Below are 18,784 nucleotides of genomic sequence, written 5' to 3'. Positions count from 1 at the left end.
ACGGGTTGGGACTGGCAAAACTTGTCTCAGAGGTTGGGATGCTCAATTCCCTGCTGTTTGCAAAGGGAATTGGTATCCAAGTTTGGTAGACAGTCGTAAATCTCATCAATGGTTTCTTCGGTTTCTTCTCATTTTCCACAAGGTGCTCCTAACCAAGTCAGTCTGTGGTATTTAATGTTTTCCTTGTGGATCCTGGCGCTGCTGCAACGTTCCCTGTGGATCCTGTAACACTGTGCAGCAAAATGTAATGGTAACTACGGGATGTGAGGCTGTTGGCCTACTTATATTAAAAAAAAAAAAAAAATTAAAAAGAAATACTTAACACTAAATGAAATAATGAATAATAATAATTGAAAAATCTAGAATCTCTCCTTCCTCCCCAAGAAAAGCCAGAAAAGTGTAACTCAAATATGATTTTGGCTCAAGCAGGTATTGTCTGGTCTGCAACGTGTGCCACTGTGTACTTTTCTACTATTAACAAGAGAGCATTGGTTTCCCTGCCTGTGTACACTGGGCTTTATTTTATGTCTAAGTTTAAGGAGAAACCTTAGTCTCTGGAGAATTTTCCAGTGATGTAATGTTTTAGAAAGTTCCTTTGTGGCACTTCACCAATAAGCAAAAGCCACTCAAACAGCTTTCCCTCGTCCTGCAGCTGCAGACAGGGAACCATCCTGCAGGTCCACATACCCCCCCCCACAGCACGCAGGAGCAGCAGGAATCTGCTGTAGGCTCAGAGTGATATTTACAAGAGACATTATTATGGTCCTTTTGGTATAAGGCATCAAATAGAAAACACAGTGGAGCATTGGCTTTGTGGAATAATTGCATCTTTCCCTGAAAATTGTAACAGCAGCAGCAGTTCATCTCCAGTCAAATTCAGGCTGCTTTCTTGTGCTTTTCCTATGCACCAACTCAGTGTTTATGTGATGTTGATAGAATGTAGCTCTCCTCTGTCATCCTGTTTCCCATGAGAATACAGGAAGAATTTACAATGTCTAATATCTATGGAGTGATACTAGTACTTAGTCTTTTAATGGAAATGCGAGTTAAGCTTGGTTGTTAATTTATTTAGATGAGCATCTGGCTTGCCAGATGCTTCTGCTATTGATGTTGTCATTGAGGATCAAATAAATATTACTTTTTGAAATTTAGTTCGAAAGAATTACTCATTAAAAAAAAATTGGCTTGGTAAAATGCAACCTCCTTCCTCACCCAGTCCTAAATCAGGGTCCAGCATCCAGGCAGTTATTTAGTGTGTCTAGATAAGGAATACAAATGAAAAAGGATCCCAACATAACAATCCTTAGCAGGAACTTTACAGCATATTAAAGTACACATTGTACCAAACTAATCCTGGAGGAACACCACTAATTTAAATGCACTCAATTCAACCAATCAGCAATAATTTCTACAGTGAAACAGCAAAACAAGCCTGTTACTAGAAGAGCAATTAATACTCAAGCAACATCTGTAATGAACAACCATGATCTGGGGTAATACATGGATCTGTGATACTTTGGAACTCCAGGCAGTGATTTTAAATTTTCTCTGCAGATCAGCATTCTACAAAGCATGGTAAATGGTTTTGCTGGTCCTGAGGGATGATCACCAAAATACTGTATTTCAGCTTGAGAATGAATGCTAGCTTCTGAAGAGCTGTTGCATGGTATTAAGCAGCTCCATGAGCAAATATCACATCCCACTAGGAATAAAAGCTTTTTTCCTCAGATAAATCCAAATGGGCTTCCTGTACACATTGCATCTACTGTGTACTTACACTTTGTAAGTTACATGAAAAAGAGATATCCTCAGTAACAGTGGATGGAGACTTTTATATTTCTATACTTTCAAATATTCTTGAAATTGTACTAGTATAAACTATACCTCTAAAATACATTCCAATAATTCCTCTTTATTTGCATGTTAATTTAATGCTAGTGAAAGATTAGGTGCAAGAAAGTTGGGTTTATGATAATGATTGCTATTCTTTCTTGACAAAGTACCAACAACGTCCCTGGCTAAGATGATTTAATATTTTCTTTCTATCTCATTCTTGACCACCCTAGAGGCCAAAGTTCTCTGTTTATGCAGCAATGCTAATTTTTCCTTCCATCATTTTTCTGTTGTGTGTCAGTCCTAAGTGGAGACTAAAATTGCCTTTTCAGTAGCCTTAACAGCTCTGCTTAGACCACCAACTAAGGACTATGTTTAGTAGCAGCTCTGCTTGTGTCTTTTGTGATCTTTGTACATGGTAATTGGATGGGAGCCTCAGGTTTAATTTAGACCATTCATTTGAGTCACATTTGCACTAAGGTAGGTGCCATCATGACACACAGTTAAACATTGATGAGTTTTAGTTCTGGACTCAACCTTGAGTTCTCTTCTCCCTTGGTTTAACTGTATAACCTGAATTTACCAGGAAACACTTCACAAAGGTTTGGGAAACCAAGTTAGCTGATATTTTTACATATTTAAGATAGAAAACCTTAAGTATTTTCCTTATACTGCATGAGGTGGAAATATGGGTCCCTTTAATATTATGCACTAAGTAGACCTCTCATTTTTGGGAAGCAGGGTCTTTAAAATTGCCTTTCCCATTACTGTCTTGGGAGTAGTGCATAAGAAATTGGCTTTGCACCGTGTCACCTCCTGACCTTGGAAAATGCACTTGATAAAAGCATCTCATTACAAATATACCATTTTGCCATTCAGCGAGTCTAGGGAGTAGAACTTAGAGAATAACTGTAATTTCAAACCAGAATCTAAATAAAAAAACAGGTACCTGATACTAATGGGTGATATTATATGCAGGAAGACTGGCTGGAAATGCTGCCTTGTTAATAAACTGTTAGTCCGAGAATTAATCAAATAGGCAATATGTTATTTTTCTGTAAGACTTCTTTTCACTCCATTCTCAAGACAGAACTGAACTCTTACAACACTGATAAATCACATCCAATTTTCTGGTTAGGTCCCTTTGTTTCTCTTTCTTTCTGTTTCTACAACAGTTGCAATGTAGTTCAGAAACTGCATCTGGAGAAGCAAACATCTCTGGGATCACAGATTAGTTTAAATTTTGCTTCTCGCTGGAGATTTGTGGGAAGGAGCTGTGACTCCATTCCAAAATATAATTAAAAAGCAGGTACATAAGAAAGTGGAGAGCAATCTTACCCATAGGAAGAATGTTTGGAAGCTCTGCTTTGTTAACGAACTGTTAGGCTAGGAATCAAATACACAAGCATCGTGTACGGGTTTTTTAGGGTTTCTTTCTTCTCTGTTCACAAGACAGAACTCAACCTTTGTGTCATTCCACACTTACCAGGCTTACTGGAAATCTCAGTTTCTCTTTAACTTCCAGAACAGCTATCCCAATGATTTTGCAGTATCAGATGGCATATGGCAGGTGACAGGAAAATAGGATCAGCTAGAAAGGTTTCCTGGGATTTTAATTTAGAAAGTAATTCTGTAGGACACTTCATCTCTGTAGTTTTATGGGCTGTTAAATTTCATCTGTGGTATATAAACATCGGCAGCACTTTCCTGATGACTTGTTGGACGCTACTAATTATATGAATAAGGCAGAAGTTTTTGTTAGGTATAATAAAATCTACTCCGTACCTTTGAGAAAGAGGCCACTTGAGGATCCACCCGCTCTAACTTTGATACAAGGTTTAGAAGCATTTCCCTTAGTGAATAAGATGCTAATTCTCCTCCTGTTAAGATACATATTTCATACATTCCCAGAGGCACTTGGAAAATTAAAGCAGATATGTTTGAATAAGGTACAGAAAGTGGAGCAATATGAATCAGATAAATGTATTGAATACAATAACAGTGCAAAATTGTCTTGATCTCCATTTCTGAGCTTTTAAAATGGGTGAGAAGTCAGTATTTCCAGAAGCTGAAATCCATCTTGCTAATATTGTGCTCACTTTGTCCACTTAGAGATAATTGATTTATAATTGTTTTTTACAAAGGAAAACACATTTTTGCCTTTTTTTGTGGGAGGGCACAAATACACAAAAGAACTTTAAATGTGCTTGTGCTACCTTGAAAAGATGCCAAAAATTGGATTGGTAATTAAGGATTCTGTTAAAACTCTACTTCCCGCACCTGTGAATATTTTTGGCACATAGCGTTTTAAGTCCTTGCTTTTCTTCTTGTGTTTCTCATTTTCTTGGCCAAGAATTAAATTCCTTTTCAAAGAAAATTGTCAAATATCTTCTGGGGTGTATTTTGTTCTTTATCCAAGTTTGATATAAAAAGCCAGTTCCCTTTACTTTTGTTATTGAGTGAAATATTCTAAAGCATAATATTAGACTCTGTTTTATCTAACACCAGATTACGCATGGCAAAGCTCTGTAAAGATCCTTCAGGATGAAAGATGATATAACAGGTTATGGCAGTATTTTTATCATGTAGGTTTGTTCTTCCAATGCTAAAAGTAATGTATAGGGCACTTTATGTTTTGCATCCCATAGATTCAAATATCTGTCAAGTTCTAGCAAAGCCGATGATAAACTACTTTAGTTAAATGGGAAAGAGAGGAGAGCGAAGAACTTGTTATCACCAGATGAGTTGCAGGATTTTTTAGTGTATTTGATCATAGTCGTAAACAAATAAATATATTGGGTAGTTTTATGAGAGGGTCTGGGTTGATTTATCAAACCTTTAGTTAATCTTTCTTTTGGTAGGTGCCTCATGTGAAAATCACAGGATTCACCTGTTGTTTTTTCAAGGCTACAGACGACTTCAACAGAATCTGAATGTATTGGAAATACTTATCTTTCCTGCTAATAGAGTCAAGCAAGAAATGTGTCTCAAAATAACAGAAAATAGAGGGTCTGTCTAGATAGCCATTCACCAAACCTAGCACTTTCCCACAACTCTCTTATATCTTACAACAGAACAAAACTATTTATTCGTTCTGTAAATTGCTAGAGGCATAAGAGAGAAATCATAAAGGTGGAAATATGTATTTACTACACCTTCTTTTAATTACAAATTAAACTGTATCAATACTTTTTTAAGCTAACACATTAATTTACTAAAATAAACTTGGAAGGTGTTGCAAGAGGTCAACCAGAGCACAAGACAGCCTGCTTGACTGGCAGGCTTCTATTTCCCTCATCTTTTCCTGATTCTTGTTAGTGCTGTCTGAGATCCTCCTCCAGCAAAGCAGTCAAGTGTGTGCATAAGTCCATCCGTACCCAGCAAGTGTAAACATGTGCTTCATGCACCATCTTAATTGCTTAATCAAGCTGCCTATATTGTGAGGCACAACCATACAAACAGGAACCAGATGGAAGATATTTTCATCAGACAGACCATAGGATTAAAGAAGCATGGTCATTGAACATTCCTGTCCTCTAAAAACCCGGTATCAGGATGTGACTGCATCCGTGCAGCATCCCCACAGTGTGATAATTCAGGCAGCAGACACTGTCATAAACTCAGACTCAATGTTACCTTTTTATTTTCTCATATCAGCAACCTGTGAAGTTGCTTGATGGACAAAAAACACACATTGCTAATGATTTTAGGAAAGCTTATGTCAGAGAGGGCTGAAATAGTGATTCAAGTTTAGAATCAGTAATTACAGAAAATGCAGGAATATCCAGGTCTTTTTAGTCATTAGTTTTGTGGGTGATTCTAGTGTTGAAGGACTAAGAATTGGTATAGCATCACTCTCATAAGAGACCGGTGCAGTATTCTTATTATTTTCAAGTGATAGGAAAAAGTCTGTATCTACTTGAGCTATGTTTTGTGTGCTGTTTGTAAAACATGTCATAGCAACAGAGATTTTAATCTGTTTTTATATCATAAAGCACTTAAAATTATACATTAGGCTAGTGCTCCTGTGGGTTTTATATCAAATCCAGAATAATTGTGGTTTTGCAATCTTTTCCACTATAGGCTGCTAGTACTAGTTGTCTGATTATGCTGTGATCAATGCTTTTACTCCACACATTTTAAAAAAAGGATCAAAATCCTTGATTATAATTGAACACTTATATATTTAGCCAGATACTTGTCTGGTCCTAATTGACAGCCTGGATTGTGCAGCACAGTCATCAAAATGGGCAAGAGCTTATATGAATAATTCAGGGCATTGACAGACTTTTTATCCGCAGGTTTAGTGGCAAAATTAACAGCAATGGAATAGTTAAGAATCCTGGTATTTTGGCAGTCAGAACTGGCTTTTTAGTTAACACGCAATAAGATGGAGGGTGCAAGTTCACTGTTCTCCTCGTCTCATTGTTTCTTTCCAATGGCTGCAGACTCAGCAAGACAAATGTGCATTAGTTTATATTGTCAAGGCTATCTTTGCAAGCAGATGGGCTGGAAATCTAATTAAAAAAACCAAAAGCTTTGATTCTGGCAAAAAAATAGCAAAATCTGTGGACGACCCTAAATCCACTGAATTAAATAGATGTTCTATGTCAATGCAGTTCTATTGTCCCGCTTTATAAATAAAATATGAAGGGCTCTACTTTCACATAAACCCATAAATGTGCTCATTTATGAGTTTAAGAAAGCATGTGTATTCAGTACACTTAGATAAGCGTATGTATAGAGCAATAAGTGTTCCCTATATAAAATCAACACACATGTAACAGAGAATATTGCTTAACATGGATAAATAAGCACATACTTAGATTATTAAGTGCTCTCTCTTGAGCTTTTGTGAATTAACCATCAAGCGACCATGACTATTTCGAATTTGTAATTCTCTTGTAATTATCTATCCTACTTGTGTCTGAAAATGTGGTAAATATAATTCATTCATTGGAAGAATGTATTAGCCTCAATAAAGAAAAGTACTGCAACAACCATATTACAGATTAGAAAAAAAAATGGAGGTAGAGTTGAGCTATACCACAGAAACACAAGAAGAAGGCAAGCAACCCAACCAAGATTGCCTGTCTCACAGTCTCATGCCCTGGACTGCAGTGCTGCAGCCAGATTTAACATATGAATAAATTTTGAAGCTATAATTGAAAGGAAGTTACAGTTATTTGCGTTATCTCAACCTACTTAATAGGGTTTTTTTTATAGGGGGTGGTGTGTCTAATGTGAGGTTAGAGGGTTGCAGAGTAACTGTGAAATGCTTTCTGTTGTTTCTTGCCAGTTGTTACTCAGGATGGGGATGACTACAGTGGTTCAACTTGCTACAGAAACCCGCTGCATTAGGCCCATTTCTTGACAGGATGTTATATTGCATTAGTTTAACTCACAGGTAGGAAACCTATTAGTCTGATGGAGTAGCTGTGGTCTGTGACGTATCTTTGATGTGCCTCTTCCAGATCAAATGAGCCATTCAATATTAGGCTAAATATCCTAGGTGCAGTGCTCCATGAAGCTGCTCTATGATTTTTATTGCCATGGGATGGCTGATATCTATAACAAGTCGTAAGAGTTTTCTGACTAGCAGATTCCTGTCATTCCTATGCTGGTATACATTAATTTGTCAATATAATTTCAGGCCTGGCAGCAGGAAAGCACCACCTGGGGTGTACAGTTCCTGATATGAATAGGATGCTGCACATTCACATGTGGCACTTGTAGATGGACTTGCCTGTGAAGTTTTATTGTGCTTTTGATAGAGAAGCACTATAGCTAACAGGGGAAATAGAGCAGGCAGTTGAAACCACACAATTACTTTTCAGAACATTTTTCCGAACCTTCTACGGTTGATGAAACAGTTCTGGGTTTTTCCAATTAGTGGTGACTAGTGGGAAGAGATACTGATGGAGAACTGAAGTTATTAGTAGTCATGATGGAAATTCAGGATAATAAGGGAAGTAACCTTAAAAGTGTGCTGGCATGACACAAATATAGAATGATAGAATAGTTTGGGTTGAAAGAGACCTTCAAAGGTTATCTAGTCCAACCCCCTGTAGCCAGCAGCGGTATCTTCAAGCAGATCAGGTTGCTCAGAGCCCCATCCAGCCTGACCTTGAATGTTTGCAAGGACGGGACAACATGTGAGTTCCCATCAGGGTGAGAAAGTGCCTTAGCATGATGGACTGTAAAACTGAGGGAGCCACACGCGGGCATCTAAGGAGCTCAATACCCTACAAAGGTGGGAGTACCTGAGGCTGGAGAAATACCTCAGGTGCTCTTGGAAAGACAGTCAGAGTGTTAGCTCAGGAACTCAGTCGAGGTCTGCATGATTATTGCCAGTCGTCAGTTTCATTATTCAAGTGTTGGATTCATCTTTGCTCTCCAAAAGCCTTTTGGATCCAGCTTTCCCACTCTGAGTGCCAATAGTACGTTTTGGGTCTTCTTTGACCCTTTGAAATACCAACTCATGGAATTGTTTGTGCTCAGTTAGCATCAGTGTTTTTGATCTATTACATTTATGTCTCCATACAAATAATAAGGGATATCTCACATCAAATAGCTTCATTAGGAAGACTTAGTCCCCCATGCTAGGCACAGCGAGAGAGCCTGGCCTTGATAGGAGACAGATGTTTTGGAGCTGGATTGTGAATAGCACATTTTGAGGACTCAGTAAAAAGGACTCTTAATGCCATCATGGTAGTTATTTGAAAGAATGAGTAAAACCTGTTGTTTAAAGGAATAAATAAAATGATTTTACAAGTGTATCTTATAAAATAGGTGGATTCTGTAGCTTCAGAGCAAGCTCTTCTGGATGCAATACCACAGGCAGTCTTCACCCACCCTGGTAAGCCAGGAAGTATCTATCCGATAAGTGAACTATTTTGGGTAAATCATTGTGCCCACAAAGACTTGCTTTGTTTGTATACGGGTGGAGCTCAAAACAAAATAAATGCCACTGATTTTAGTAGTCATGATCAGTTCCCCTTGTCTAACCTGGGGAAAATAGAGGCATCAGCTTTTAAATTGTAAGCTTCTGAAGAGAACTCAAATTCTCACATATTATCATAACACAACAGATTCATTTCAAGGACTGCAGAGTGTTTCTGGGACATAGCATTCAAACTTTCCTCCTCACACATGCACTTGAATCCAGTGTGTGCTCTTAAATAAAACGTGTGGACTCCAGCCAAAATGTTGTAAGCCTTAAAGAATGGTTATATCACTTCTACTTAGGAGATAAAAAGGGCAAAGCAAATCTCACTATGAACTCTGCACTGCAAATGGGCAGAAACTAAGTTGCTTATTTGTGGAACAATCTGCCCTTTTGAAGTGCAGATTTTTAAATATGGAAAAATCTAAAAGCTTTAGGAATTTCCCACAAAAAATACCTCTAGAATATTATGGCAATCAAAATATTTTAGTTTGATAATATTCAAAGTTTCTGCTCTATTTTTTCTTTTTTTTTTAATGTTGTCTGATCAAAAACAAAAGGAACAAAATTAAGAAAAATATTAGACATTTCATCTGAAAAGGGCTAAGCAGAATGTTTTGCTGTTATAAGAGCTTTTTTTTTCAGTTTTTAATTCAGTATACACTTTTGTGAGAATCTGCACTCATCATGAAACATCTTTCTCATCTTCTCTTCTTAGTTCCTTATCTTAATTACAGCTCTTTTGTACATGGATTTACATTGCTTTCCTGTATTGCCAGGAGCAGCATATGAGGACTGATGAGGGTTTACTGCAAGAAATATCAATGCTGCTTAGAAAAAGTGATTTTAGCATCTTTGAAGACACTTTTTTCCTGTCCTCATCTATAAGCCAAATTGACCCCTGGATCCAGTGTGCTAGTCCCAGAGTGGTTATACCTGCTGACAGCAGGACTGAATTTGGCATGGACATATATTGAATTTCACCAGGTGCTGCAGTCTACTGTCTAAACCTACATTAATCATTCTTTGCATGAGACAAATGTATTTGCAGGCTTATTTATGCTATAAAAGGTCTTTCTACTTTGGGTAACTCTGCCTCCTCCAATGCATTTAAATGAAATGTATGTATTTGCGATATAGAGACTTTCCATTCTGGGGGGACTGCGTTTTACTGTGATGACTGGAATTCCTGGAGCGGCTCATCACGCTTTACTCACTCACGTTTTGTGTCACTGATGCCTTGAACTGACTAATCTGGGCCTAAGAACCCCCAACAGTCATTGCCCAGACGAAGTATTCTTTTCCTTATGTGAAAATTTGGTAGTGTTGACTATAGACTAAACTTCATAGCAACTGCATGTGAAATAGACTTCATGGTCTCCTCGCTGAAAGTACAAAAATATGCTTGAAGCGCAGGCAAAAAAAAGATATTTCTTTTAAAAAACTTACCGTTTTGGCTGTGCTAAGAACAACCATGTATATTTCATTCTCACCTGGAGTCCAATGGATTTGAATCTCTGAACACATTCTCAATAGCCTCTACTCATCTAAACCTTTTCAAGAATGGTGTGTTTATATTTCAACACAACTCTAATATTTATTTTTTCCAGCAAATGTCAATAACATATAATTTTCATTTAGTAAAACATTTTTATTTTGTTTCTGCTAAATCATCGCAAATACAAGACTTTAAATGCTCAAGAAAGAGTTGAATGGTACTTACTGTTCAAATATTTCTTTGTTGTAGTAACAAATCTTTAAATGGAGCCCTGCTTCAACAAAAACAAAACCCTCATTAATTTCATACTTATCTCAGCAGCTGTTTCAAGGAAGACCTGCCAGATATTGATCCAAATATAGTAGATGTGCAACAACAAAAGGGGAAGAGGGTAAATGGGTTTATATGAAGGCATCATTCACCAGCAGAAACTTAATAGGAATGTGAAAAATTATAATATTCGTCCTCCAGATTTGGCTTTAACAGCTGCAATCATGCATTCTTGGACACAGCTGTGTTTTATATCTTTACTATTTGAATGGAGACAGGAAGCTTCTCAAATACTGTTTATTTGCTCAATTAAATAGGAGGACGAATGCCTGCAGAGCTCTGCATCCCAGTTTTGGTCTGGGATGTAGGGATGTACGTGAGGATTTTTACCTGGGTAGGACGTGGCACAACACAATTCTGCTGAACTGTGACAGAGACACCATCTTGGACCTGCACCTCTCATAACAACTCTCAGGAGCTCACAGGATCATGGTTAGATATTGGGTAAAGATTTTCCTATACCTAACTGGTGCCTGAGTTCTTCCTAGCTCACATCATTTTACAACAGATTTACTTTGACTTTAGAGCCATTTTTCTTAGAAGTAAAAATTGAATACCAAAATAAGTTAGTTGCTTGATACTAGCAGGAGCACCCGTTCTGGCACTGGTTAGCTTCTGCCAAAATATTTGTGTTTTTTTTTCTCTTTCTGTTCCCTCCTGTTGACATGGGGCCAGAGGCAGGGGTTGAATGTGGACATTGTGCAGCCCACACATCTGCATTCTTGTGCCATTCGCAATCACACCTCATGTCCCTTAACAGCAGTGGCTGGAAACCAGAGACAGGAGGTTTGTCTCTGACTGGACCTCACTGGCTCCAAGTCTTTTTACAACATGTCACTGAAATTTCTCTAGATCACTGCTTTATGTCCAGCTCCAGCCAGTGTGAAACTGGCTTTGGTTTCTTTCTTCTTCTTTTTGAAAAAAAAAAAAAAAAAGTGAGAAAGAGTGATTTCTTTTCAGGCTGAAAGAGAAGAAACAAATTTAGGTCACAGTAAGGAAGAAAGGATTAATTGGAAATGGAGGCTGGATGACTGTTTCTCCTCTAATTATGAAAAAGCATCTCAAAACCAAATTAGAAAATGCAAGAAGTAAAATTCAGGATGAAGTCTGTCTACCTACAGTCTATGGGGTAGTTGAAGTTCTCTGCTGGGAGCTTTCTGTGAATTGTTATTCCACAGTAATGGTGCTCTCGTGAAGTTCATCACTCCATCTACCACTGGTACACCAGCATAAGAGAGATGTGGGGCTTGGCAGTCACAGGTGGCCTGGGACCTTTGAGAAGACAACCTGCCCCATCATGTTAAACAGCCAAAGTCACTAGGGGGTGTGGGTGAGAACTCAGACTGATGGTGGGAAAGTTCAGGAACACACCCAGTAACTAGGTTAGTGAGCAAGGTACATTTTGCTGAGTAATATTAAATGAAGTAAAACATTTTAATAAATAGCACTGATTCAAGAGAGTGTGACAGACAGATCTATTGGAAACTACTTTATCTGGTCCTCTAAATGTATTAGAAATAACACTATGAATACAGAGGACTGGCTATTTCTATTGACATGGTGATCTTCAGGCTCAACATGGTAATGTAGAACCAAAATAAGTGACATTGATTCCCATCTAGCTTCTTTCTCAGGCTGACTAAACAAACCACAGACAAGACGAATAAAAAATTGCAACAGATAAAAATACTAACATGTAAGTTACTGAAGTGATCCTTGGCACATTTTTATACGGATACTAGGCAGGAGAGTTAGTTTGGCTTCAGTATAAAATGAGGCATTTGGGATAAGTCTGTGCTTGGGGACTTTCACATACACATTTTTCTCCTCTGCCTTTTCCATCCTCAGCTTGTGAATCAATTGGCTGGCTACAGCCACATTTGTCAAAGAAATGGTGATCTCCGAAATAATTAAGTTCCTGCAGATTTTGTGCTTACAAATTGATGCTTGTAGAGCTACTTGTTATGCTGAGAGTGTCTCCTGACAAGGTTATGCTGACCCTCCTTAAAGGAGATCTTAGTCTCACTGTTAAATCATATTTTGAATGAGATGCCATACACGCCAGATCTGTGCTTTCAGTGGTCCAACAAGCGTGTTAAATGTGCTTCTTTATCATTATCTCATGACTGCAAAATGGGAAGGAAGATATTATATTATTTCAGCTAATCAAGCACTGAAGCTTTTAAATTCCAGAAGCTTTTAAATTCCAGAAGCTTTGGTCAAACCGTAAGGATGAAAAATACACATAATCAATGATAGGTATTTGAAAGATTAATCAGAAAGCATGAAGTCCTTCCATTTATTTGGTACCCAGCAAGCCAGCTCTTGCCAAAGAAAATACAATTTAGAATGTGCCTGAATTAAGGAGGAAATTTGAGAAAATAACCTTATGGAAGTACACTAGAAATCAAAATAGAGGCATTTGTTTTGGCAAAATTATCACATCTGCTTCTGAGTTTCAATTTTATGCTTAAAAAAAAAATCCGGGTCGTAAGTATTGTTTTCACAAATATTCTAGGGTATGTTTTGTTAAACTTAGAAGCTGGTCTTTGTCTTTGCTTAAAAGCAGTGTAGCAACTGAAATGACATATCAACTATCAAGTATTTTGTGCTTGCCATTGCAAATTTAGTCCAGATGAGCACAGTCAAAAGGCTGATGGATTGACCTTGATCTGAGTGTTTTCTTCACTTTCTAGTTAAATATCAATACCAGAAAACAATAAGCACCACAATCAACTTTAATTGCCATCCTAAAATGAGTATTTGTACATAATAGATATGTGGATTGATGTAGCATGTTGGGAGCCAGGGATAAGGCAGGTCTTCCTTGAACAGTGTGGAGGAAGCTTGATTGCTACTGATGCTTTTTCCAATCAATTGCTAAACTGGGAAGGGTTTGAGTTGTTGCTTTTAAACAATAAATTTAATGAGCATGGCAAGACTATTCAAAAGGAACTTAGGGTCATTTCCTCAGTACATGAGGTAACTGAAGAAAAACGACTGACTGTCAAAGATGACAAATGTTCACAGATTGCTCTGACTCACCAGAGTTTATGGGTGCTTCCTTATGGCTGCATAAGGCAAACTTTTTAAAGACCCTATCAATAGCCGTAAATATTTAGATATTGCAACTTAAGTTTTGATCTTTTTAAGGTTGATTGGTTGGTTTGTTTGGTTGTTTTTTTAACTATATGTCTATGAGGTCTTCCCACATTGATGTAAGCTTTTTGTACTTTCATATACATGTTCAGTTGTGTTTTTGCAGACTATTATTACTCATTGTTTTTAATGATTTGGATTTGCATCCATAGGATCATGAAGAGTAACTTTTTGGAATTCATCCTAGAAAGCTGGAGACTGTAGTATGACTATAGGTACCCAGAGTCCTTCACCAACGCAGGCTCCTTATACAAACACAATATGGCAGATTGTCCCTGCCCTGAAGAGCTTACAATCTAAATAACTTTCTTATCTCTCTCTTCTTTCTCAGTGGTATTAGTATCTGACTAGTATCTGTCTGCCTGCTTGTATAGTATAAGTGCTCTCAAAAGCAGTCTTCTCCACAGCATGCTTGGCAACTGAAAGTAGAAATAATGAGCAGGCAGCTTTCTGACTTGCAACAGTTTAAACACCATTAAATAATAGTTTATCACAAGCGGGTGTAGAAATCAGATGCTAATTTTGTGTAAAGAGTCAGAGAAGGGCCTGTGGAATTATCACTGTGCCAGGGAGAACAAATTCTGTAAAACAGACAACAGACCCACAGGTCTTGTTACAGGTTAGTACCATTCATCTCACTGAAGAAAAAAAACTGCAAGCAGAGTCACTTCTGCAGGACTGTGAGAGTGTTCTTGAAAGAGAGTTAGATTTGCTCAAAATGAGAAGCACATACTGTCTGTATAAGAATCAGGAAGCATCCTGACCCCTAGCAATGGGCCGACATCCAAGCCTGTCCCATAGGGGCTGTGGCTGTGCTCCTATGTCCACTAGAAAAAGCTGTGAATCATTACTCATTGTTGCTCCACTGAAAACATACTGTGAAGTCTTCACAAACCTGAAAGTAGGGATTTAGGGTGTTGTGGAGTGTTTTTTCACACATGCATGCTTAGATGTGGTGTGCTGACAGGAATGGACAGCAGTATCATGTGCTCCCACCACTGCTTCTCTATAACTCCAAAGTCCAGGGAGGCTGTACACCTTTGTTAAACACAGGATCCAGTCCATAGTTACATCTCTCGGTTCCCTATTTGGAGTATGTCTTACTACAGGCTGAACTTCCAGTCATGGTGGTGTGCAATTGTGGGTGTCAAGATGATATCACACTGCCCACACTCTGAAGTTGGCAGTAGAGTATGATTTTGGTGTTGTTTGGGTCTCAGATGTTAGTTCAGGTTCAGAAGTGGAAGACTTCAGTCCCCCAGGACATTCCTCTTCTGCTTACTGAAACAAGCTTTTCTGTTTTTCATCGGTGAGTATTAAATTATTGTTTTAGATCAGATACGGTAAGTCATCAGGTTGACAGCAGCCATAGGGAGATGGAATGAAGTTAGTATTAGTTATGCCTTGCTGTGGTTACAGTGTGGGGTTATTTATTTTATTTAGTTAGTTAGTTAAGACAAGACAGGTTGCACTTATGTATTACTGTGTCTACTCTTGAGGGTCCTCATGTGCCATATGGCTCCTGGATCTCTTTATCAAGTGTCTGAAGAAAAATCAGTCCTTGGAAAAATCATTTCAGTATAACAGGGATTGGTTACTTGGCAGAAGTTACTGAAGACCCCATAAAGCTTTGCAAGAAGAAAAAACAAAACACAAAGCCCCTTTTGTTCATCCCTTTCTGATTTGATTCTTTGTCTCAGCTCTCATTCCAAAGGGCAAGAGGCAGTAGCACCACCAACAAAGCTTCTTTTACAGCCTTTTTTGGCATTAGTTGTGGAAGGATCAGATGTCTGACCTTTCAGCAGTAGGTAAAAGGAGAATAAAAATATCTATACTCTTGACAGTGTTTGGAAGTGCCTGGTCTCCTTAGTTTTTCTTTGCACTGAGTGTTATATGCAATGTGCTCTGGATGTGCTAATTATGTTAAAGCCTAGGATCAAGCTTTTTGGCTTTGCTCCTTCCTGACACTAAGTGTAGACTATTCAAGTTAAAAAACTCTCTTAACATGGCAAAATCCCCTTTTCAATGTGGTGGCCTGTCTGTGCACAAGGCTTTCTAGATACTGGTAAGGTCACCAAGGACTTTTGTTGCATATATTAATCTAGTGTGCCTCCTATGAAGGACACCCCTGCTTATGTTCTAGCCCAGAAACCTAGTTGCTAGCTTTATAGAGTTGTTTTCAGTGATATATGTAGGAGCTGGATTTTATTAGCAGAGATAGTGCTTTAAGGATTTAAAGAGGTAGAGTATAGTGAAAATAATCCACTGAGAGTGTAGAGGCTAAACAGCGTCTTACAATTTCTGCATTACAACCATGTTTAATAGTATCTGTCCTTGGCATATTTTGGGTTCATTCAAATGATAGCAACACCTGCTATTTCAAATTGTCTTACATACTACTGTATATCTACAATATTGATCTTATTTATGGTGATGGCCAATTTGCAGAAAGGTCAAGGGTGTTATATTCATGTATTAAAGAGGATTTCTTGTTCTGTACCTCACTGTTGCATTAGTTATATAAAAGATGTTAATGTCCCACCATGTTTCTCTTCTTTCTCAACTGTTCTTTCTGTTTTCAATATATATATATATTAGATCAGCAGGTAGACCATTCTGGCAGTTTTAGTATATCACCAGTGAATTTTACTGATTTGCAAAACCAATAATATTACTGAGGATAGAGAATTTCACATTTTGTGCAAGTGCTTGAGGCCTAAAGCAGACACCATAGTTCTCAAGAGTTCAATGCCATGCATGGCAGATATATTAGTCGGTCAGTCAGAGAGGTCGAACCTTCACAAATCACATCAAATGTTGGATGCTGCAGATGGAATAACACTTTTGTGTCATACCCCTTTTTCTGAGGAGCAATACTACACTCCTGGAAAAGCTATGCCGAAAGCTGCCCAGATTTGACTTGAATTAACGTGTCCTTTTGTTATTTCTACTCTCTTCTTCTGAAGAAAAAGGGAAGACGCGTTCACAAGTTAGCACTCTGGCACTTGTGGGTCCCATGCTTTGCCAATAAGCAGGCCAAATAACTGTCCTGAACCTTTGAGACAGAAGGAGCACGGCCCAGCAGAAAAGCATGACTGCAGATTGACAAAGATCCCGCAACATTTGTAAGATCAATTAGGAAGGGAAAAGGCCCCAATTTTAACAGTGCTCATGCTGTGTCACAAAGATCTTCCTTTCAGGGAATGGTTGCTGGGCTCTTTTCTGGAAATGACAATTTTTTAAAAGCTCTTAAAGTGGCCTCTCAAAATGAAGGCATACAAGTCTACGAGTGCCCATCAGCGCTAAGGCACAGGACCCGCTTGTTGGCTTTTGCTACGGATTAAATTCAATATGTTGAAAGCAGAATCCCTTGTATCTATACGTAAATAGCTTCTACACAGATACATTTTGATTCTGTTTTTGATTGTGTGAAAGTGTGTATGTTTTCAGTGGAAATTTGAATTATATGTGTTTGGGACATTAGAAATTAAACTCTAATATACACACTTGAATTTCATGTGAATTAATTTATGGTAAAATTCATATAGCCTTTATGCTATTCTATCTTTTGCATTTTATCTTAAAGTATATAATTTCTTGCTTTGCTCTGAAGCACTGAATGCTAGCAACGAAAGTTAAGTCTCAGTGTGACTGTCCACAATTGTAATTATCTTGACATGCTTTTATTCCTACAGTGAAGATGTTTGTAAACGAGGATTCACTGTTATTATCGATATGCGGGGTTCCAAATGGGATTTGATCAAACCTCTCCTAAAGACCCTTCAAGAAGCATTTCCTGCTGAGATTCATGTTGCCCTGATTATAAAACCTGATAATTTCTGGCAGAAGCAGAAGACAAACTTCGGCAGTTCCAAGTTCATCTTTGAGGTGAGAGCTACATGAGAGATGTATGGTAAATCATTATCTCTAATAAGAAATTTTCCTCAGCTAAGAAAAAAAATCCCAAGATGTGTGATTGAGAGAAAAAAAGTTCACATTGGTGAGGGTTTTTTTGTGGTTTTTAATTTTTGGTAGTGTTGCATTCAGTCCTTCCTTTGTTTCTCTTTGATTCTGCTTTTGGGCTTAGTTGAACCATTATGCATGTTCCAGGGCAGTGTACGACCCTTAGTAGATCTGGGTTTTTTGTTGTGATGCTCTGACAGAATGACTCTGTGCCACAGTCCAGAGAATGAAGCACACCCTCAGATCGTCACAGAAAGATGTTTGGTTGATGTATGTGGAATCCAAAGCTTCCTGTCACTCTGAAGAATAAAACAGGTGGCTTAGTTAGCATTAATTCAGAGTTGCCTTCAAAATTATTTTCTTTCTCTTACTGGAAGGGTTTAAGTAGTGGGCAATGCCTTTCAAAGGGATATTTAAAACATGGGTGATGACTGAAAGACAGTTACTTTATCTTGCTACCTACCTGCCTAGCTAAGGTTGTTTTCATAGGAGTTTCAAGAACTCCTTAAAGAAACAAATCTGAGCAAAGAAATTAGCTGCAGAAGTCATCAAATGAAAAGCCTTTCTGCTATACCACCTTGTCAAATTAATTTCATGAGAAGAGCAGTGCTTACATTAGCTTGACATACTGCAGGGGGAGTGCCCAGGTATTAGCCATGAAGAGAAGACTTTTCTTGACAGGCAGTTGTACTCTAAATTGAATTATCTTCAATGGGTCAGTGTACAGGTCAAGAGGTTTAGAAATTCGAAATCTCCCTGAAGCTACCTACTTAGCTTCCCATTTTTTGTCCTTCCCCAAAGCAGAGAACACTGCAAAGAAGTTTTAAAATAACCTTTCTGCTGAGCATAAGTTCAATACAATCCCAATTTTAATGCATTGCAGAACACCTGATACTTTTAGATGTATACAAATTGGAAGAAAAGCCTATTATTAACTTTAAACCAGTGAGCAGCCTCCTATTTTGGACATAAATCAGGATAATGGACTTGAGGTATTTTTCTTTGTAGATGACTTTTACAAGGTTGCTGTGATTATTGGGTGCCTCCACTTCTGA

General features: G+C 38.0%; 1 protein-coding gene across 9 annotated transcripts in view; it reads left to right on the top strand.

Moving 5' to 3' along the window:
* Positions 1 to 18,784, top strand: part of KALRN (kalirin RhoGEF kinase) — a 505,770-nt gene that overhangs the window by 182,499 nt on the left and 304,487 nt on the right. For all 9 annotated transcript variants that reach the window (XM_065841448.2, XM_071810806.1, XM_071810810.1 and 6 more), the window contains exon 5: positions 17,462 to 17,654. In XM_065841448.2, coding sequence (XP_065697520.1) covers positions 17,462 to 17,654 — 193 coding nt within the window. The remainder of the gene's footprint in view (positions 1 to 17,461; positions 17,655 to 18,784) is intronic.

Source organism: Patagioenas fasciata, chromosome 7 (assembly GCF_037038585.1).
Source record: "Patagioenas fasciata isolate bPatFas1 chromosome 7, bPatFas1.hap1, whole genome shotgun sequence".
NCBI lineage: Eukaryota > Metazoa > Chordata > Aves > Columbiformes > Columbidae > Patagioenas > Patagioenas fasciata.
The sequence above is the reverse complement of the archived record's forward strand: the minus strand, read 5'-3'. Positions and strand labels throughout refer to the sequence as shown.